Source organism: Rhinolophus hipposideros (assembly GCF_964194185.1).
Source record: "Rhinolophus hipposideros genome assembly, chromosome: 17".
Lineage (NCBI taxonomy): Eukaryota > Metazoa > Chordata > Mammalia > Chiroptera > Rhinolophidae > Rhinolophus > Rhinolophus hipposideros.
In genome coordinates this window covers 57,848,330-57,861,570 of record NC_138063.1, presented here as the reverse complement: position 1 = coordinate 57,861,570, position 13,241 = coordinate 57,848,330, and the positions used below count along the sequence as shown (strand labels likewise).

General features: G+C 42.3%; 1 protein-coding gene across 5 annotated transcripts in view; it reads right to left on the bottom strand.

The window, feature by feature from the left end:
- The window catches only part of PODXL2 (podocalyxin like 2), a 45,770-nt gene extending 39,051 nt beyond the window's left edge, over positions 1 to 6,719 (bottom strand). For 2 of the 5 annotated variants that reach the window (XM_081078903.1, XM_081078905.1), the window contains exons 1-2: positions 6,516 to 6,719; positions 9 to 287 (exon numbers count right to left, since the gene is read on the bottom strand). In XM_081078903.1, the coding sequence (XP_080935029.1) occupies positions 9 to 287; positions 6,516 to 6,648 (412 nt within the window). In that variant the 5' untranslated portion in view covers positions 6,649 to 6,719. Of the gene's footprint in view, positions 1 to 8; positions 288 to 6,103 lie in introns of all 5 variants that reach the window. The other 3 variants (XM_081078904.1, XM_081078907.1, XM_081078906.1) reach the window with 2 other exon arrangements.
- Between the last annotated feature and the right edge of the window lie 6,522 nt (positions 6,720 to 13,241).

The following is a 13,241-nucleotide window of genomic DNA, read 5'->3' as shown; positions in this document are numbered from 1 at the left end:
AGAGCTACCTGCAGTGGGTCCCAGGTCCAGACTAGAATCATTCAGCTCCTCTTCTTCTTCCCAGAAGTACTGTGGCGGCTGCAGAATGCGGGACTCTTCACTCTCTTCACTGGGGAACCCCGAACCAGGGACTTCTAGGCCAGCTCCCAGTCCCATGGGCTCACTGGGCTCCTCTGAGCCCAGTGGATCCAGGCTAGTGGGCAGCAGGAGGTCCAGTAAGGAGGTGGAGGTGAGGCCCTCTGGGCCAGGCTCATCAGACCCAGCTGCAAACGTGCCCAGGGACACTCCTGCACAAACACGAAAGCCAGATGATTATGAGAGGTCATAGAGGACAGGCTGGCATGGGGTTAAGACATATCTCCACAACAAAGAACATGGGGTGGAAGCGGGGCTTTGGGGGACACTCCTGACACCTAAGGGCTGCAAGGAGATTCTGAGATGCCATTCTTATTTCAAAAGAGCCAAAATGTTTAGCCCTCCCTGTGGACAGCCCTAAAGAGGCAGCCCTAAAGAGACAAAGGTCTCCCAAAGGGGAGACAGAGGGAGATGAGCAGGAGAGAGTAAGAAATCAACTGACTCAGCATCTGCTGGGCATCTATTCACTCAGAAATGTAGATCGAATACCCATTCTTTGCCATAGCTGTGCTAGGTGCTAGAGGCACAAATGCAGCCAAGAAGAGGTCCCTGCTTTTAAGAACCTTGTGTGAATATTGTTCCCCAGGCTGCTGTCCTGGACTGCAAATTTTCCAAAACGGCAATAAGAGCGGATTTTTATTTCAGCAATATAGGATCCTTACTACAGTCTTTAAAAAAACCATGTGAGGTCACAGGTCAAATTCATCCAGTGTTGGTAATGACATGTTTGTTTAGAATCTTGAATCTCTCTCTCTTAATTTACAAAACAAACAAACAAAAACCCAATAAATTAAAGGGCATCTTTGTTTGTTACAAAATAAACAAATGGACAAAAAAAGAATTAAAGGGCATCTTCTTTTTCCTCTCTTACTCCCATTCACTAAGAATAGGAATAAAGCCATATTTGACAGTTTCACAACTTAATTACTAACTTAATTACACAAATACTACTAACTTGCTATATGTCTTCCAGAAATTTGCTTAAAACCTCTGGGTCTCTCAGTCTCCTCATCGGAAAAATGAGGACGGTGGATGAAATGACCTCTGAATTTTCTTTTCCAAGACTAACATTTAGTGATGCAGGAAAGAGGAAATTTCAGGAGTCATTTCCTGCTCTGCCCGTTGTACACTGTGACTTGAATTGACAGTAATTCATGGAAGTTTCAGTGATGTTTATAATAAAAATAAGAGCGAACATTATTGGTACTGTATGCTAAATGCTTTGCAAGCATTATCCGGATTTTAATCTTTACAACTACTTTATGAAATAGTAAGCTGTAAGGTTGGCATGTGCCGGCACAGTGACAGCCCATTAAAGAAAACAAGGGCATTCCAGACTCAAAAATGAGTTCTCTCAGAACCAGAATGAGCATCGTGAGTCTGTGTATGCTATGCACAGTGGGACAACACAGGACCAAGAATAACACCGACCGTGTTTCCCCAAAAGTAAGAACGAGTCTTGTATTAATTTTTGCTCCAAAAGACACATTAGGGCTTCTGTTCAGGGGATGTCCTCCTGAAAAATCATGCTAGGGCTTATTTTCTGGTTAGGTCTTATTTTCCAGGAAACACGGTAGTCATAAGGACAACATTCCAGGGTAGAGTGAAAGGGGATTAACAAAGTAAAAAGTGTGCTGACCAGGATATACAGCTCTTGAAATGAGACAGAAGGATGCTCTAGTAGAGGGAAATTGATGCCAGGAAAGAGGATTTCCATTCTGGCTTCCCTAGCTGAGTGACTGTGTAGCTGCTTCACCACTAGCAGCCTGAGTTTCCTTGTCAGTAAAGCAAGGACAATAACTCCTCCAGCCCTCCAGGGGCATCAAATCAGGTAAGCGCCATGCATTGTGTGTAAACTGTACTACAAAGAGCAGATTGTACTCTACAAATGTAAGTATTATTATCCTCTATAAAGAACAGAGAACTGGGATATTCTTGGCCAGGAAAAGAAAATATTTAAGAGACAATGGTCAGTATCTTCAAATATATTAAAATAAAAGTTGATATAAATAATAAAGATCGGTTATTCTATGTCTTCAGAGAAAAAGGTAGGACTAATGGATGAAAATATGGGATAGCATCAGAGGCCCCAGAACCTTTAACCAGAAGCTGGCAATGCCTCTGGTTACCTCCACCCACCGCCTAACTCTTCCTCCAGCTTCCAGCTCAGCTTCTGAGAAGTGTTCTCTAGCCACTCCTAGTCTAGGCTAGGTACCACTCCTGTTACCACAGCCTTCTGAACAAATTCCTTTTCTCAATGAATTGTAACAAACCTTACAGACTCTCTCACTGAATAGTGAGCCCACAGACAGTGGGTCCTGTGTCAGATTCAACTTTGTCATTCCAATGCTTTGACAGTCTCTGAAATATAATAGGGGCTCAATAGACGTTTGAATAAATGAAAGAATAAATAAATAACCCTCTTGTTTTACAGATGAAATAACTGAGGCCTCATGAGATTAAGGTCAAATAGCTAGTTAATAGAAGAGCTGTAATTAGGTCTTGCAGATGTTCCACGAATAAAGACTGCAAAGCTACTTGTTAGGCTGAGTACCCTTCTTCTAAAGTATATATAAAGGAAGAGAATACCCAAGAGAGCATAAATACTTCATAGCATTTAAGGAGCAAGGAAAGAGGCCTGAGCTAAAGACTGAAAGACATCCTTTTCCTTCCAGCACTCTGCTCAGGTGCCCATGGCAAATCCAAACCATAGGGTGGCTCAAAGTGCAGGAATCTCTCCTCTTGCAAAAGACCTCAAGTAAATAAAGTGGTTCCCTATACTTTCACCAAAATCCCCTTTATTTATATTTCTGTGTGGACCCTATGTTTGGAAATATGTCACCTACAAATTATACTCACTTAATAGTTATTTTCTCATTCTTAGAAAGTGAATCAGAATCATATGTCAATCAGATACAATACCAATTAGAATTGAACTTTGGTTTTAGGTGGGCTGCAGTTTCTTATTGGAGGTAAAATTTGCATTAGACTTTCAGTTACACAGAATATGGTTTACCCCTGAGTTTCTATTCTGTGTCATATATTGCACCAGGCCCTCTCTTGGGATACAAAGATGAACACAAGATAGCCTCTTCCCTGAGGGAAAGAATGTTTGAAAAATGTAATCTAAGTTTTATATAAGATACTAGCTGACATAACAGTCTACTCTGCAGAGGTGATGTCCCTAACATGGGGAAATCAAACAACAGAAACTAATCTGGAAAAACTTGTGCAGTCCAGGAAGAAAAAAAGTCAACTGATGAGAAATATTTGTGATAATAACAAAAATTTGACAGGTTCCACGGGCACCTGAGCAGCCAATCTTTAAGACCATAAGATAAAGCTCTTTATATACATACCTTAGTCTCTAGCAGGTATCTGTTGGGAAAGATATTACTTCAGCCTTTTTAGAAAAGTGCAAAGTGCAAACTGATTTTAAGAATTCTTGGAATTTTACTCTCTACAAAACCACTGGAGGATCAAAAACACAAGAACTGTCTCTCTCAGATCTGAACTGTCATGGCAGCAGAGAAGTCACTGCCACCTAGGACTTGGGCATGCTCTCCAGAACAGCTTGGATCTTGACAGAACTGTATCTGCCCTCTTGAGGAAAGTCTGGCCAGCAGTCCTGTTGATTTCCTACCTATGGGAATAAAATACTTTTTATTAATAGTTAGTGAAGCTCTTTGTGCAGAGGACTGTGGTCTGATGAATCCACCAGGTCTATTCTCTACCATTTCCATGACTTAGGCGATTCCTCCATTCTCTGAACCTCTCTCTTTCACCTGTTAAGCAGAGAAGCCATAATATCTCTCTTCTTCTTCTCTCTCCTTGTCTTCCTTTCCCAACAGTCTGATAGAAATTAACAGAGATTTTGACAACTTTACTGAGAAGCTGTGTGTGAAAAAAGGAATCTGGTTTTCCGTTCTTTTTCCAGTAAACAGTTCCATATTTTTGAAGTTATTTTTCCCCATGATGATTCTTTATTCTTTATATAGACTTTAATATCTTCAGAAGCCTTGGCAATGGGTAATTATTTAGGTAATTACAATAAGTTACTTATTTTCAAACTTGCCCACCAAAATAGTAGCTGAGACCTAACCATTCTGTATATAATTATTTTTGCACTTAACTGATCTGCCTTAATTGAGACTCCACCTGATTTAAATTTCAGAATTACACACTTTGTAATTGATTTTTTTCCTCTGACACCTATAATCTTTTGTTATTTCATCACACCCAACAGAGGGAGAGAGAGAAAAAGAAGGGACATGAAAAGGATGTGGGATCATCCTTAAAGAATTGAAAATCTGACCCAAACACACTCAGAGAAAAAGGCAAATGAAGCAGGCTTATATCTTAGGGGGTAAAAAAACAAGGCCTGAGTAATTCCATGTTTCATCTTCTCTGCAATCTGCTCCTGATCTAACCGTCATCTTCTGATTTCCACTATCAGCTCCACCTCCAGTCTCCCCGTAATCGGCAGCTCTGAAATCCACATCTAAGACACCAATTTGGAAGCTACCCAGTAGCATCTGTCACATATTCCCAACACCCCTGAGTGTCAGCTACAACAGGAATTGTCGAGCACTGTCACCCTACAACACACACACACACACACTTATACTCATGTGTGTATCTGCACATCTCAGACAAACAAGGATGAAGGGTGTTTGTAGGTTTCCACACAAAGGTATGTAAGACGAGACATACTGTTAGACACACACATGTTGCCCATGCATGGGGGTAATAATGTGTGTCATGAAGAGTATGGGAGGGAAGAGGAGGGAGAAAGAATAAAAGGGAGAGAAGCTGCCGACAGTATCCATGGCTAGCCATGTAAGGGTATAGACCGTTACAGCTGAGCATGGGTCCTGACACACTTTGCTGGCCAGTTCTGGCGTGGCTATCACATACAAAAAAAGCAAACTGATCAATAGTTAATTTATTTGTTGAATCTCACCTTCTTTACAGAGGATTTAAGGTATGCAAGGAATAGAGGTAGGTGTGTGTGTGTGTCTGAGACAAATACTTGTGGATATTTTTTTCTGTGCACACCACTTAGGTCCTTACCTATCCCTGACTGACAGTGGAGAAAAAGTAATCCCACCGAACTGAGTCTTTGTGGGACAAGTTCAGTAGTGGCCCCTTTCCCCTCCCAGCTTGGGGCTCTGTCACTATGGGCCATGGCAATGGCCCATCTCATTGCCACCATCAAGCAAAGACTGCTCCTCCCCTCAGGAAAAGCCCCTTCACAAGTCTCTCCTTCACTCACACATACAAAATAATGTGCCTGTTTCTTTGTGGGTTAACTGCATCACACTGCTACATACACTCACACACAAGTTATCCCCATGTGTCCATTGGAAGTGGAATCACTCCAGGCTATCTGATACGGGAGTGCGCACACGCACTCATTCAAGTGTTCCTCTCCACCAACACCATTACAATCATGCCCTAAGATGTATTCAGGTCCTACTCTCCCCACCACTCTGTCAGCCACATGGAGAACTGCTTAGCCATGTCTTGACTTGACCCTCCCTTGCAGACAGCCCTTCTCCGTACCCCATTCTGGGGTGGTGGCCTGTCTCATAGGCTGTCACATACCCTGTGCCAACCTCCTGCACATATATAAATCCCGAGTGCCACTCAGTTGTTTGCGGGCTCTGTCTCTTTCTCACAGGCACATCCATTTCACACCTCCCCCTCACACACAAACCTATCATCAACCATATACGTCCCCAGTGCCCTTGAGAAGCTGCTGAAACCCGTGTCTCAGAGGGTCTCTCACACATCCCTGCTGTCAGCTGCGCAGAAACCATCCCGCAGTGTCACTGTCACAGAGACCTCCTCGGGGCTGCCATACCCTTTGACAGCTCCTAATAAAGTTGCCCAGCACAGCCTAGGGCATGCACTCACAATGACACGCCCCTCGCCCTGTCCAGCGACAACACACACGTAAACACACTCTCCGCTGTCGCAGCTCTTCGGCAGTCTCCCCTCGCTGCTGCAGACACCTCCGCCCCACGCTCACTGTCGCGGCCCCGTGCGGCCTTTAAATGCTGTCTCCCATCGCGACGTGGCTGTCTAGGAGGCTGGCGGGCCGGTACGTCCTTCCCTCGACCGTGCTCCGAGCTCCCTTCGTGCAGAGGCGCAAAGAGCGTGTTCAGGTGCCTGACCACACTCCCGGCTCACTCGTGTGTGTGTGCGCGCGTGTGTATCGCTCATGCGTGGAACCGCTCACACTGCAGGCACACGCGGTCGCCCCACGCCCCCCATTCAAGAGCGCGCGTGTGGCGGACGAACGGCGCCGCAACCCCGCCAGACCGCGCTCCCGCCCCGCGCCAGCCCTTTGTTGGCGGCGGGGAGCTGTCCAGCACCTCGGACTGCCTCCGGGCCGCCCGTCCACGCGGCCGCCCGCCCTTCTGTCGGCGCGCACTCACTCCCGGCCAGCAGCAGCAGAAGTGGAGGCAGCAGCGGCAGTAGCCTGACGTCCCGCAGCAGCCAGCCCATGGTGCAGCCGTCGCCGCCCGCAGCCGCAGCGGCGCGGGGCCTCGGAGTGCGTCAGGGGCCGCGCAGGCGGCGGCGGCGGCGCGCGCCCGCCCCATTGGCCCACGAGGCCGTCACTCACCCCGGCCCCGCCCGGCCCCGTGCCGCGGGCGCGCCCCCGCGGGCACTAGGCGGCTGCGCGGTTGGCCGCCCTTTCGCCTTGTCCCCTGCACGCGGCTGGAGGGGGTGGGGCTGCGAACACGAGTGGACGCTGGGGCCTCGCATCTCGCGCCTCAGAGGATTCGCGGTCGCCTGCCTGTTCCCAGCGGCGGAAGTGATTGCCCAGAGCCACCCAGTCACCCATCCCCTGGAAACATTTCCTGCGCGCACAGGAGGCAGAGCGTGGTCACCTGCATCAAATGAGATTCATCAGAGGACAGTGGAGTGACCACTGACAATGAAGAGATGGAGTATGGCTAATCGTACACCGCGAGGTTGAACAGCAGCTCCAGGAGTGGGGCCGGGAAAGGATTTTCAGGGCCACTTGAGCGGGTGACGGGTGAAGACCAAGGTAAGAAAAGAGCGAGGCAAATGCCCTGGGCCAGAAGGGAGCAAAGAACCATTATTGGAGCCAGTGCAGTGCACATCCTTACTTCAAATTGGCACTGAGACGAGTAAACCTCTTCGCACCTTTGGATCTCTGTTGCTTCATTTGTTAAATGTGGGCTTTGAATTATTAGGGCAGTGTTTCTTAACGTCTTTTAAGTGTTTTGTCCCTTTGGGCAACTAAAGGTCATTCATGTGACAAGTACCACGGTAGTTAACAAAACAGTCACACCCCCATTCTCATAGTTTAGTCTAGTGGAGATGACAAAAATCAACACCATACGTCTCATCCCATAATTACAACTGCAGTGAGGTCTGTCAAGAAGTAGAAGGGGTAACTACACACTATAGAAAGGAAGTTTTACACTTGCCTCCTGAAGAAACATTTAAGCTGGCACCTGGAAAGATAAATGGATAGGAGGTTGGGTTGGGGAGAGAACTTTACAGGCAAAGAGAAAAATGCATGTGTAATTCCAGAATTAGAAAGGACCTCAACCTCTTTAAAGAACAGAGAAAAGTTCAAACCCTTTAGGAATTACCACAATTTGAGTATCTCCAGCAGTCACAATTTTGTGGAATTTTACTTTACATATAGTATATGCAGAAAACACTTCTTCAAAATAAATTATTATATTGAATCAGCTTTTTCAAATGATATCCTCACCCTTCTATCCAAAGGAATATTACTAGACATTGTAGAGGATCTCAAAAGACTTTTCCAGGGCTAAATACTTAGGAGAAATAGGAATTGGGGTGGAGGGTGATAGTGCACAAATGGGTGCCAGGTAAAGGAAAGAACATGAGCAAAATGTAGTATATGCTATATCAAATTTAGGGAATGATGAGTTTCATGATTAGGATACGGCAGAAGACAAGCTTGAAAAGACAGATGACTTAACAAACTAACGACCTTACTGAATTTTTGGTTAATTCATACAAAGTAGTGGGCCCTTACACAAGGGAAAAGTGACAAGTCCAACAACATAATGAAAAGCAGTACAGAAAAATTAGAATTTTTAGGTAAAGATACTCCTTTTTTTTTTTTTGACTAAGTGTATTGCGGTGACAATTGTTAGTAAGGTTACATAGATTTCACGTATGCAATTCTATAATATATCATCAACATGTCATGTTGTGTGTTCACCGCCCAGAGTCAGTTCTCTTTCAGTCACCATATATTTGACCCCATTTACCCTCTTCAAGAACCCCCCTTACCATCTGGTAACCCCTAAACTATTGTCTATGTCTATGAGTTTTTGTTTCTTCATTTGTTTGTCTTGTTCTTTTGCTGTTTTCAGTTTTATATACCACATATCAGTGAAATCATATGGTTCTCTACTTTTTCTGTCTGACTTATTGCGCTTAGCATTATAATCTCAAGATCCATCCATGTTGTCGCAAATGTTCCTATATCATCTTTTCTTATGGCTGAATAGTATTCCATTGTGTATATATACTACAACTTCTTTATCGATTCATCTCTGGAAGGACACATTGGTTGTTTCCATGTCTTGGCCACTGTGAATAAAACTGCAGTGAACATTGGAGCACGCTTGTCTTTATGGATAAATGTTTACAGATTTTTTGAATAGATACCCAGGAGTGGGATTTCTGGGTCATATGGTAATTCTATTCTAAATTTTTGGAGGAACCTTCCATAGTGGCTGCACCAACCTGCATTCCCACCAACAGTGTGTGAGGGTTCCTTTTTCTCCACAGCCTCTTCAACACTTGTTACTATTTCTCTTTTTTTTTTTTAATTAAAGTTTATTGGGGTGACAATTGTTAGTAAAGTTACATAGATATCAGGTGTACCATTCTGTATTACATCATCTATAAATCCCATTGTGTGTTCACCACCCAGATCAGTTCTCCTTCCATCACCATATATTTGATCCCCTTTACCCTCTTCTACCACGCCCCTCCCCCCTTAACCCCTGGTAACCTACTGTTTGTCTTGTTGATGACAGCCATTCTAACTGGGATGAGGTGATATCTCATTGTAGTTTTTGTTTACATTTCTCTCATGATTAGTGATGTTGAGCATTTTTTCATGTATCTATTGGCCATTTGTATGTCCTCTTTGACCTGAAATGTCTCTTCAGGTCCTCTGCCCATTTTTAAAATGGATTGTTTGTTTTTTTGTTGTTGAGTTGTATGAGTTCCTTATATATTTTGGATATAACGCCCTTATCGGAGGCTTTGTTTGCAAAACTCTTCTCCCATTCGGTTGGTTGCCTCTTTATTTTGTCAATGGTTTCTTTTGCTGTGCAAAAGCTTTTTAGTTTGATATAGCCCCATTCATTTATTTTAGCTTTTACTTCCCTTGCCTTTGGAGTCAAATTCATAAAATTCTCTTTGAAGCCAAGGTCCATAAGTTTAGTACCTATGTTTTCTTCTAGCAGTTTATTATTTCAGGTCTTATGTTTAGGTCTTTGATCAATTTTGAATTAATTTTAGTACATGGTGACAGATAGCAGTCTAGTTTCATTCTTCTGCATATAGTTTTCCCGTTCTGCCAGCACCATTTATTGAAGAGGCTGTCTTTTCTCCATTCTTTGTTTTTGGCTTCTTTGTCAAAAATTGTCCATATTTATGTGGATTTATTTCTGGGTTCTCAATTCTATTGCATTGGTCTGTGTGTCTGTTTTACTGCCAATATCATGCTGTACTGATTATTGTTGCCCTGTAGTACAAGCTGAAGTCATGGTGTGTGATACCTCCAGCATTGTTCTTTTTTTCTTAGAATTGCTTTGGTTATTCGGGTTTGTGGTTCCATACAAATCTGATGATTTTTTGTTCTACTTTTTTAAAAAATGCCATTGGGATTTTGATGGGGATTACATTAAATCTGTATATTGCTTTGGGTGATTTTAACTATGTTGAGTCTTCCAATCCATGAATAGAAAATGTCTTTCCATTTCTTTGTGTCTTCTTCAATTTCTTTTAAAAATCTCTTATAGTTTTCACTATATAGGTCTTTCACATCCTTGGTTAAGTTTATTCCTAGGAATTTTATCCTTTTTGTTGCAATTGCAAAAAGAACTGTGTTTTTATTTGTTATTCTGAGATTTCATAGTATACAGGAATGCAGTGTACTTTTGTATGTTGATTTTGTAGCTGGCAACTTCACTGTATTCGTATATTGTTTCTAATAGCTTTTGGGGGGAGTCTTTAGGGTTTTCTATACATAGCATCATTCCATCTGCAAAGAGTGACAATTTCTTGTCACTTGTAAGTTCTTGTAATTTCTTCATTCCCAATTTGTATGCCTTTTATTTCTTTCTCTTGCCTGATTGCTCTGGCTAGGATTTCCAATACTACGTTGAAAAGCAGAGGTGATGGGGGACAGCCTTGGCATAGTCCTGAATGTAGAGCAAAGGACTTCAGTTGTTCACCGTTAATTATGAGATTGGCTGAGGGTTTGTCATATATGGACTTTATTATGTTAAAGTATTTTTCTTCTATACCTGTTTTATTAAGTGTTTTGATCATAAATGGATGTTGTATCTTGTCAAATGCTTTTTCTGCATCAATTGATATAATCATATGATTTTTGCCCTTTATTTTGTTTATGTGGTGTATCACATTGATGAATTTGCATATGTTGAACCATCCTTGTGCGCCTAGGATGAACCCCACTTGGTCGTGCTGTGTAATCTTTTTAATGCATTGTTGCATCGATTTCCTAGAATTTTGTCTAGGATTTTGCATCTGTATTCATCAGGGACATTGGTCTGTAATTTTCTTTTTTTGTGTTATTCTTACCAGGTTTTGGTATCAGTGTAATGTTGGCTTCATAAAATGAGTTAGGGAGTATTGTCTCTTCTTCAATTTTTAAAAGAGTGTGAGTAGAGGGCCGGCCCGGTGGCTCAGGTGGTTAGAGCTCCATGCTCCTAGCTCCAAAGGCTGCCGGTTCGATTCCCACATGGGCCAGTGGACTCTCAACCACAAGGTTGCCGGTTCAACTGCTCAAGTCCCGCAAGGGATGGTGGGCTCTGCCCCCTGCAACTAAGATTGAACACGGCACCTTGAGCTGAGCTGCCTCCCAGATGGCTCAGTTGGTTGGAGCGCGGGCTTTCAACCACAAGGTTGCCAGTTTGATTCCTCAACTCCCGCAAAGGCTGGTGGGCTGTGCCCCCTGCAACTAGAAACTGCAACTGGACCTGGAGCTGAGCTGCGACCTCCACAACTAAGACTGAAAGGACAACACCTTGAAGCTGAACGACACCCTCCACAACTAAGATTGAAAGGACAACAACTTGACTTGGAAAAAAGGCTTGGAAGTACACACTGTTCCTCAATGAAGTCCTGTTCCCCTTCCCCCGATAAAAAAAAAAAAAAAGAGTGTGAGTAGAACAGGTATTAGATCCTCTTTGAATGTTTGGTAGAATTCACTAGTGAAGTCATCTGCTCCCAGACTTTTGCTTTTGGGAAGGTTTTGAATGACTGATTCAATTTTCTTATTGGTGACTGGTCTATTTAGATTTTCCAATTCTTCATGATTTAGCCTAGGAACGCCATATGTTTCTAAGAACTTGTCCACTTCTTCTAGGTTGTTGAATTTGGTGGCATATAGTCCTTCACATTATTTTTAGATGATCCTTTATATTTCTGTGGCATCTGTGATAACTTCCCTTCTTTCATTTCTGATTTTGCTTATTTGTGTCTTTTCTCTTTTTATCTTAGTGAGGTGCCAAGGGTTTGTCAATTTTATTAAACTTTTCAAAGAACCAGCTCTTTTGTCACATTAATTTTTTCTGTTGTCTTTTTGTTCTCGATTTCATTTAGTTCTACTCTGATTTTTATTATTTCCTTTCTTCTACTGACCTTGGGATTCATTTGTTCTTCTTTTTCTAGTTCTTTAAGGTGTAATGTGAGGTTATTTATCTGGGATTTTTCTTGTTTCTTGAGATAGGCCTGTAATGGTATGAATTTTTCTCTTAAAACTGCTTTTGCTGCATCCCCAAAATTTGGTAGGATGCATTTTAATTCTCATTTATTTCTATGTATGTTTTAATCTCTCCTCTTATTTCTTCTTTGACCCAGTTGCCCTTTAAAAGTATATTCTTTAATCTCCATATATTTGTGGTTCTTCCTGCTTTCTTTTTGCAGTTGATATCCAGTTTCAAAGCCTTGTGATCAGAGAATATACTCGGTATGATTTCAATCATCTTAAATTTGCTGAGGCTGATTTTATGTCCCAATATATGGTCTATCCTTGAGAACGTTCCATGTACACTGAAAAGAATGTATAGTCTGATGTTCTAGGATGAAGTGCTCTATAAATATTAATTAATTATGTCCATTTCATCTAATGTGTCATTTAGGGCTGATATTTCGTTATTTATTTTCTGTTTGGATGATCTATCCATAGCTGTCAATGATGTATTTAGATCCGCTACAATAATTGCGTTTGGGTCAATTTCTCTCTTTAGATCTGTTAGTAGTTGCTTGGTATATTTCGGTGCTCCCTGATTGGGGGCATAAATATTGATGACTGTTATGTCTTCTTGTTGTATAGTCCCCTTTATCATTATGAAATGTCCATCTTTGTCTCTTGTTACCTTTTTTGTCCTGAAATCTGTTTCATCTGATATCAGTATAGTGACACGTGCTTTTCTCTGGATACTATTTGCTTGGAGTGTCAATTTCCACCCTTTCACTTTGAGTCTATATTTGTCCTTGTAGCTGAGATGTGTCTCTTGGAGGCAGCATATGGTTGGGTTTAGTTTTTTGACCCAATCTGCTTCTCTGTGCCTTTTTATTGGTGAGTTCAGTCCATTTACATTTAGGTGATTATTAGTATATGAGGATTTCCTATCATTCTACGCTTGGTTTTCTGGTAAAACTATGTCTTCATTGTTTCTTTGCCTTTTTGTCTCCATTGTTTGTTTGCCACTATTATTTCAGTGTGTTGGTGTTCTATGATTTTTCCCTCTGTTTTTTCTTTTGTTATGCTATGTATTTCAGTTCTGGATATTTTTTGAGTGATTACCATTAAGTTCAAG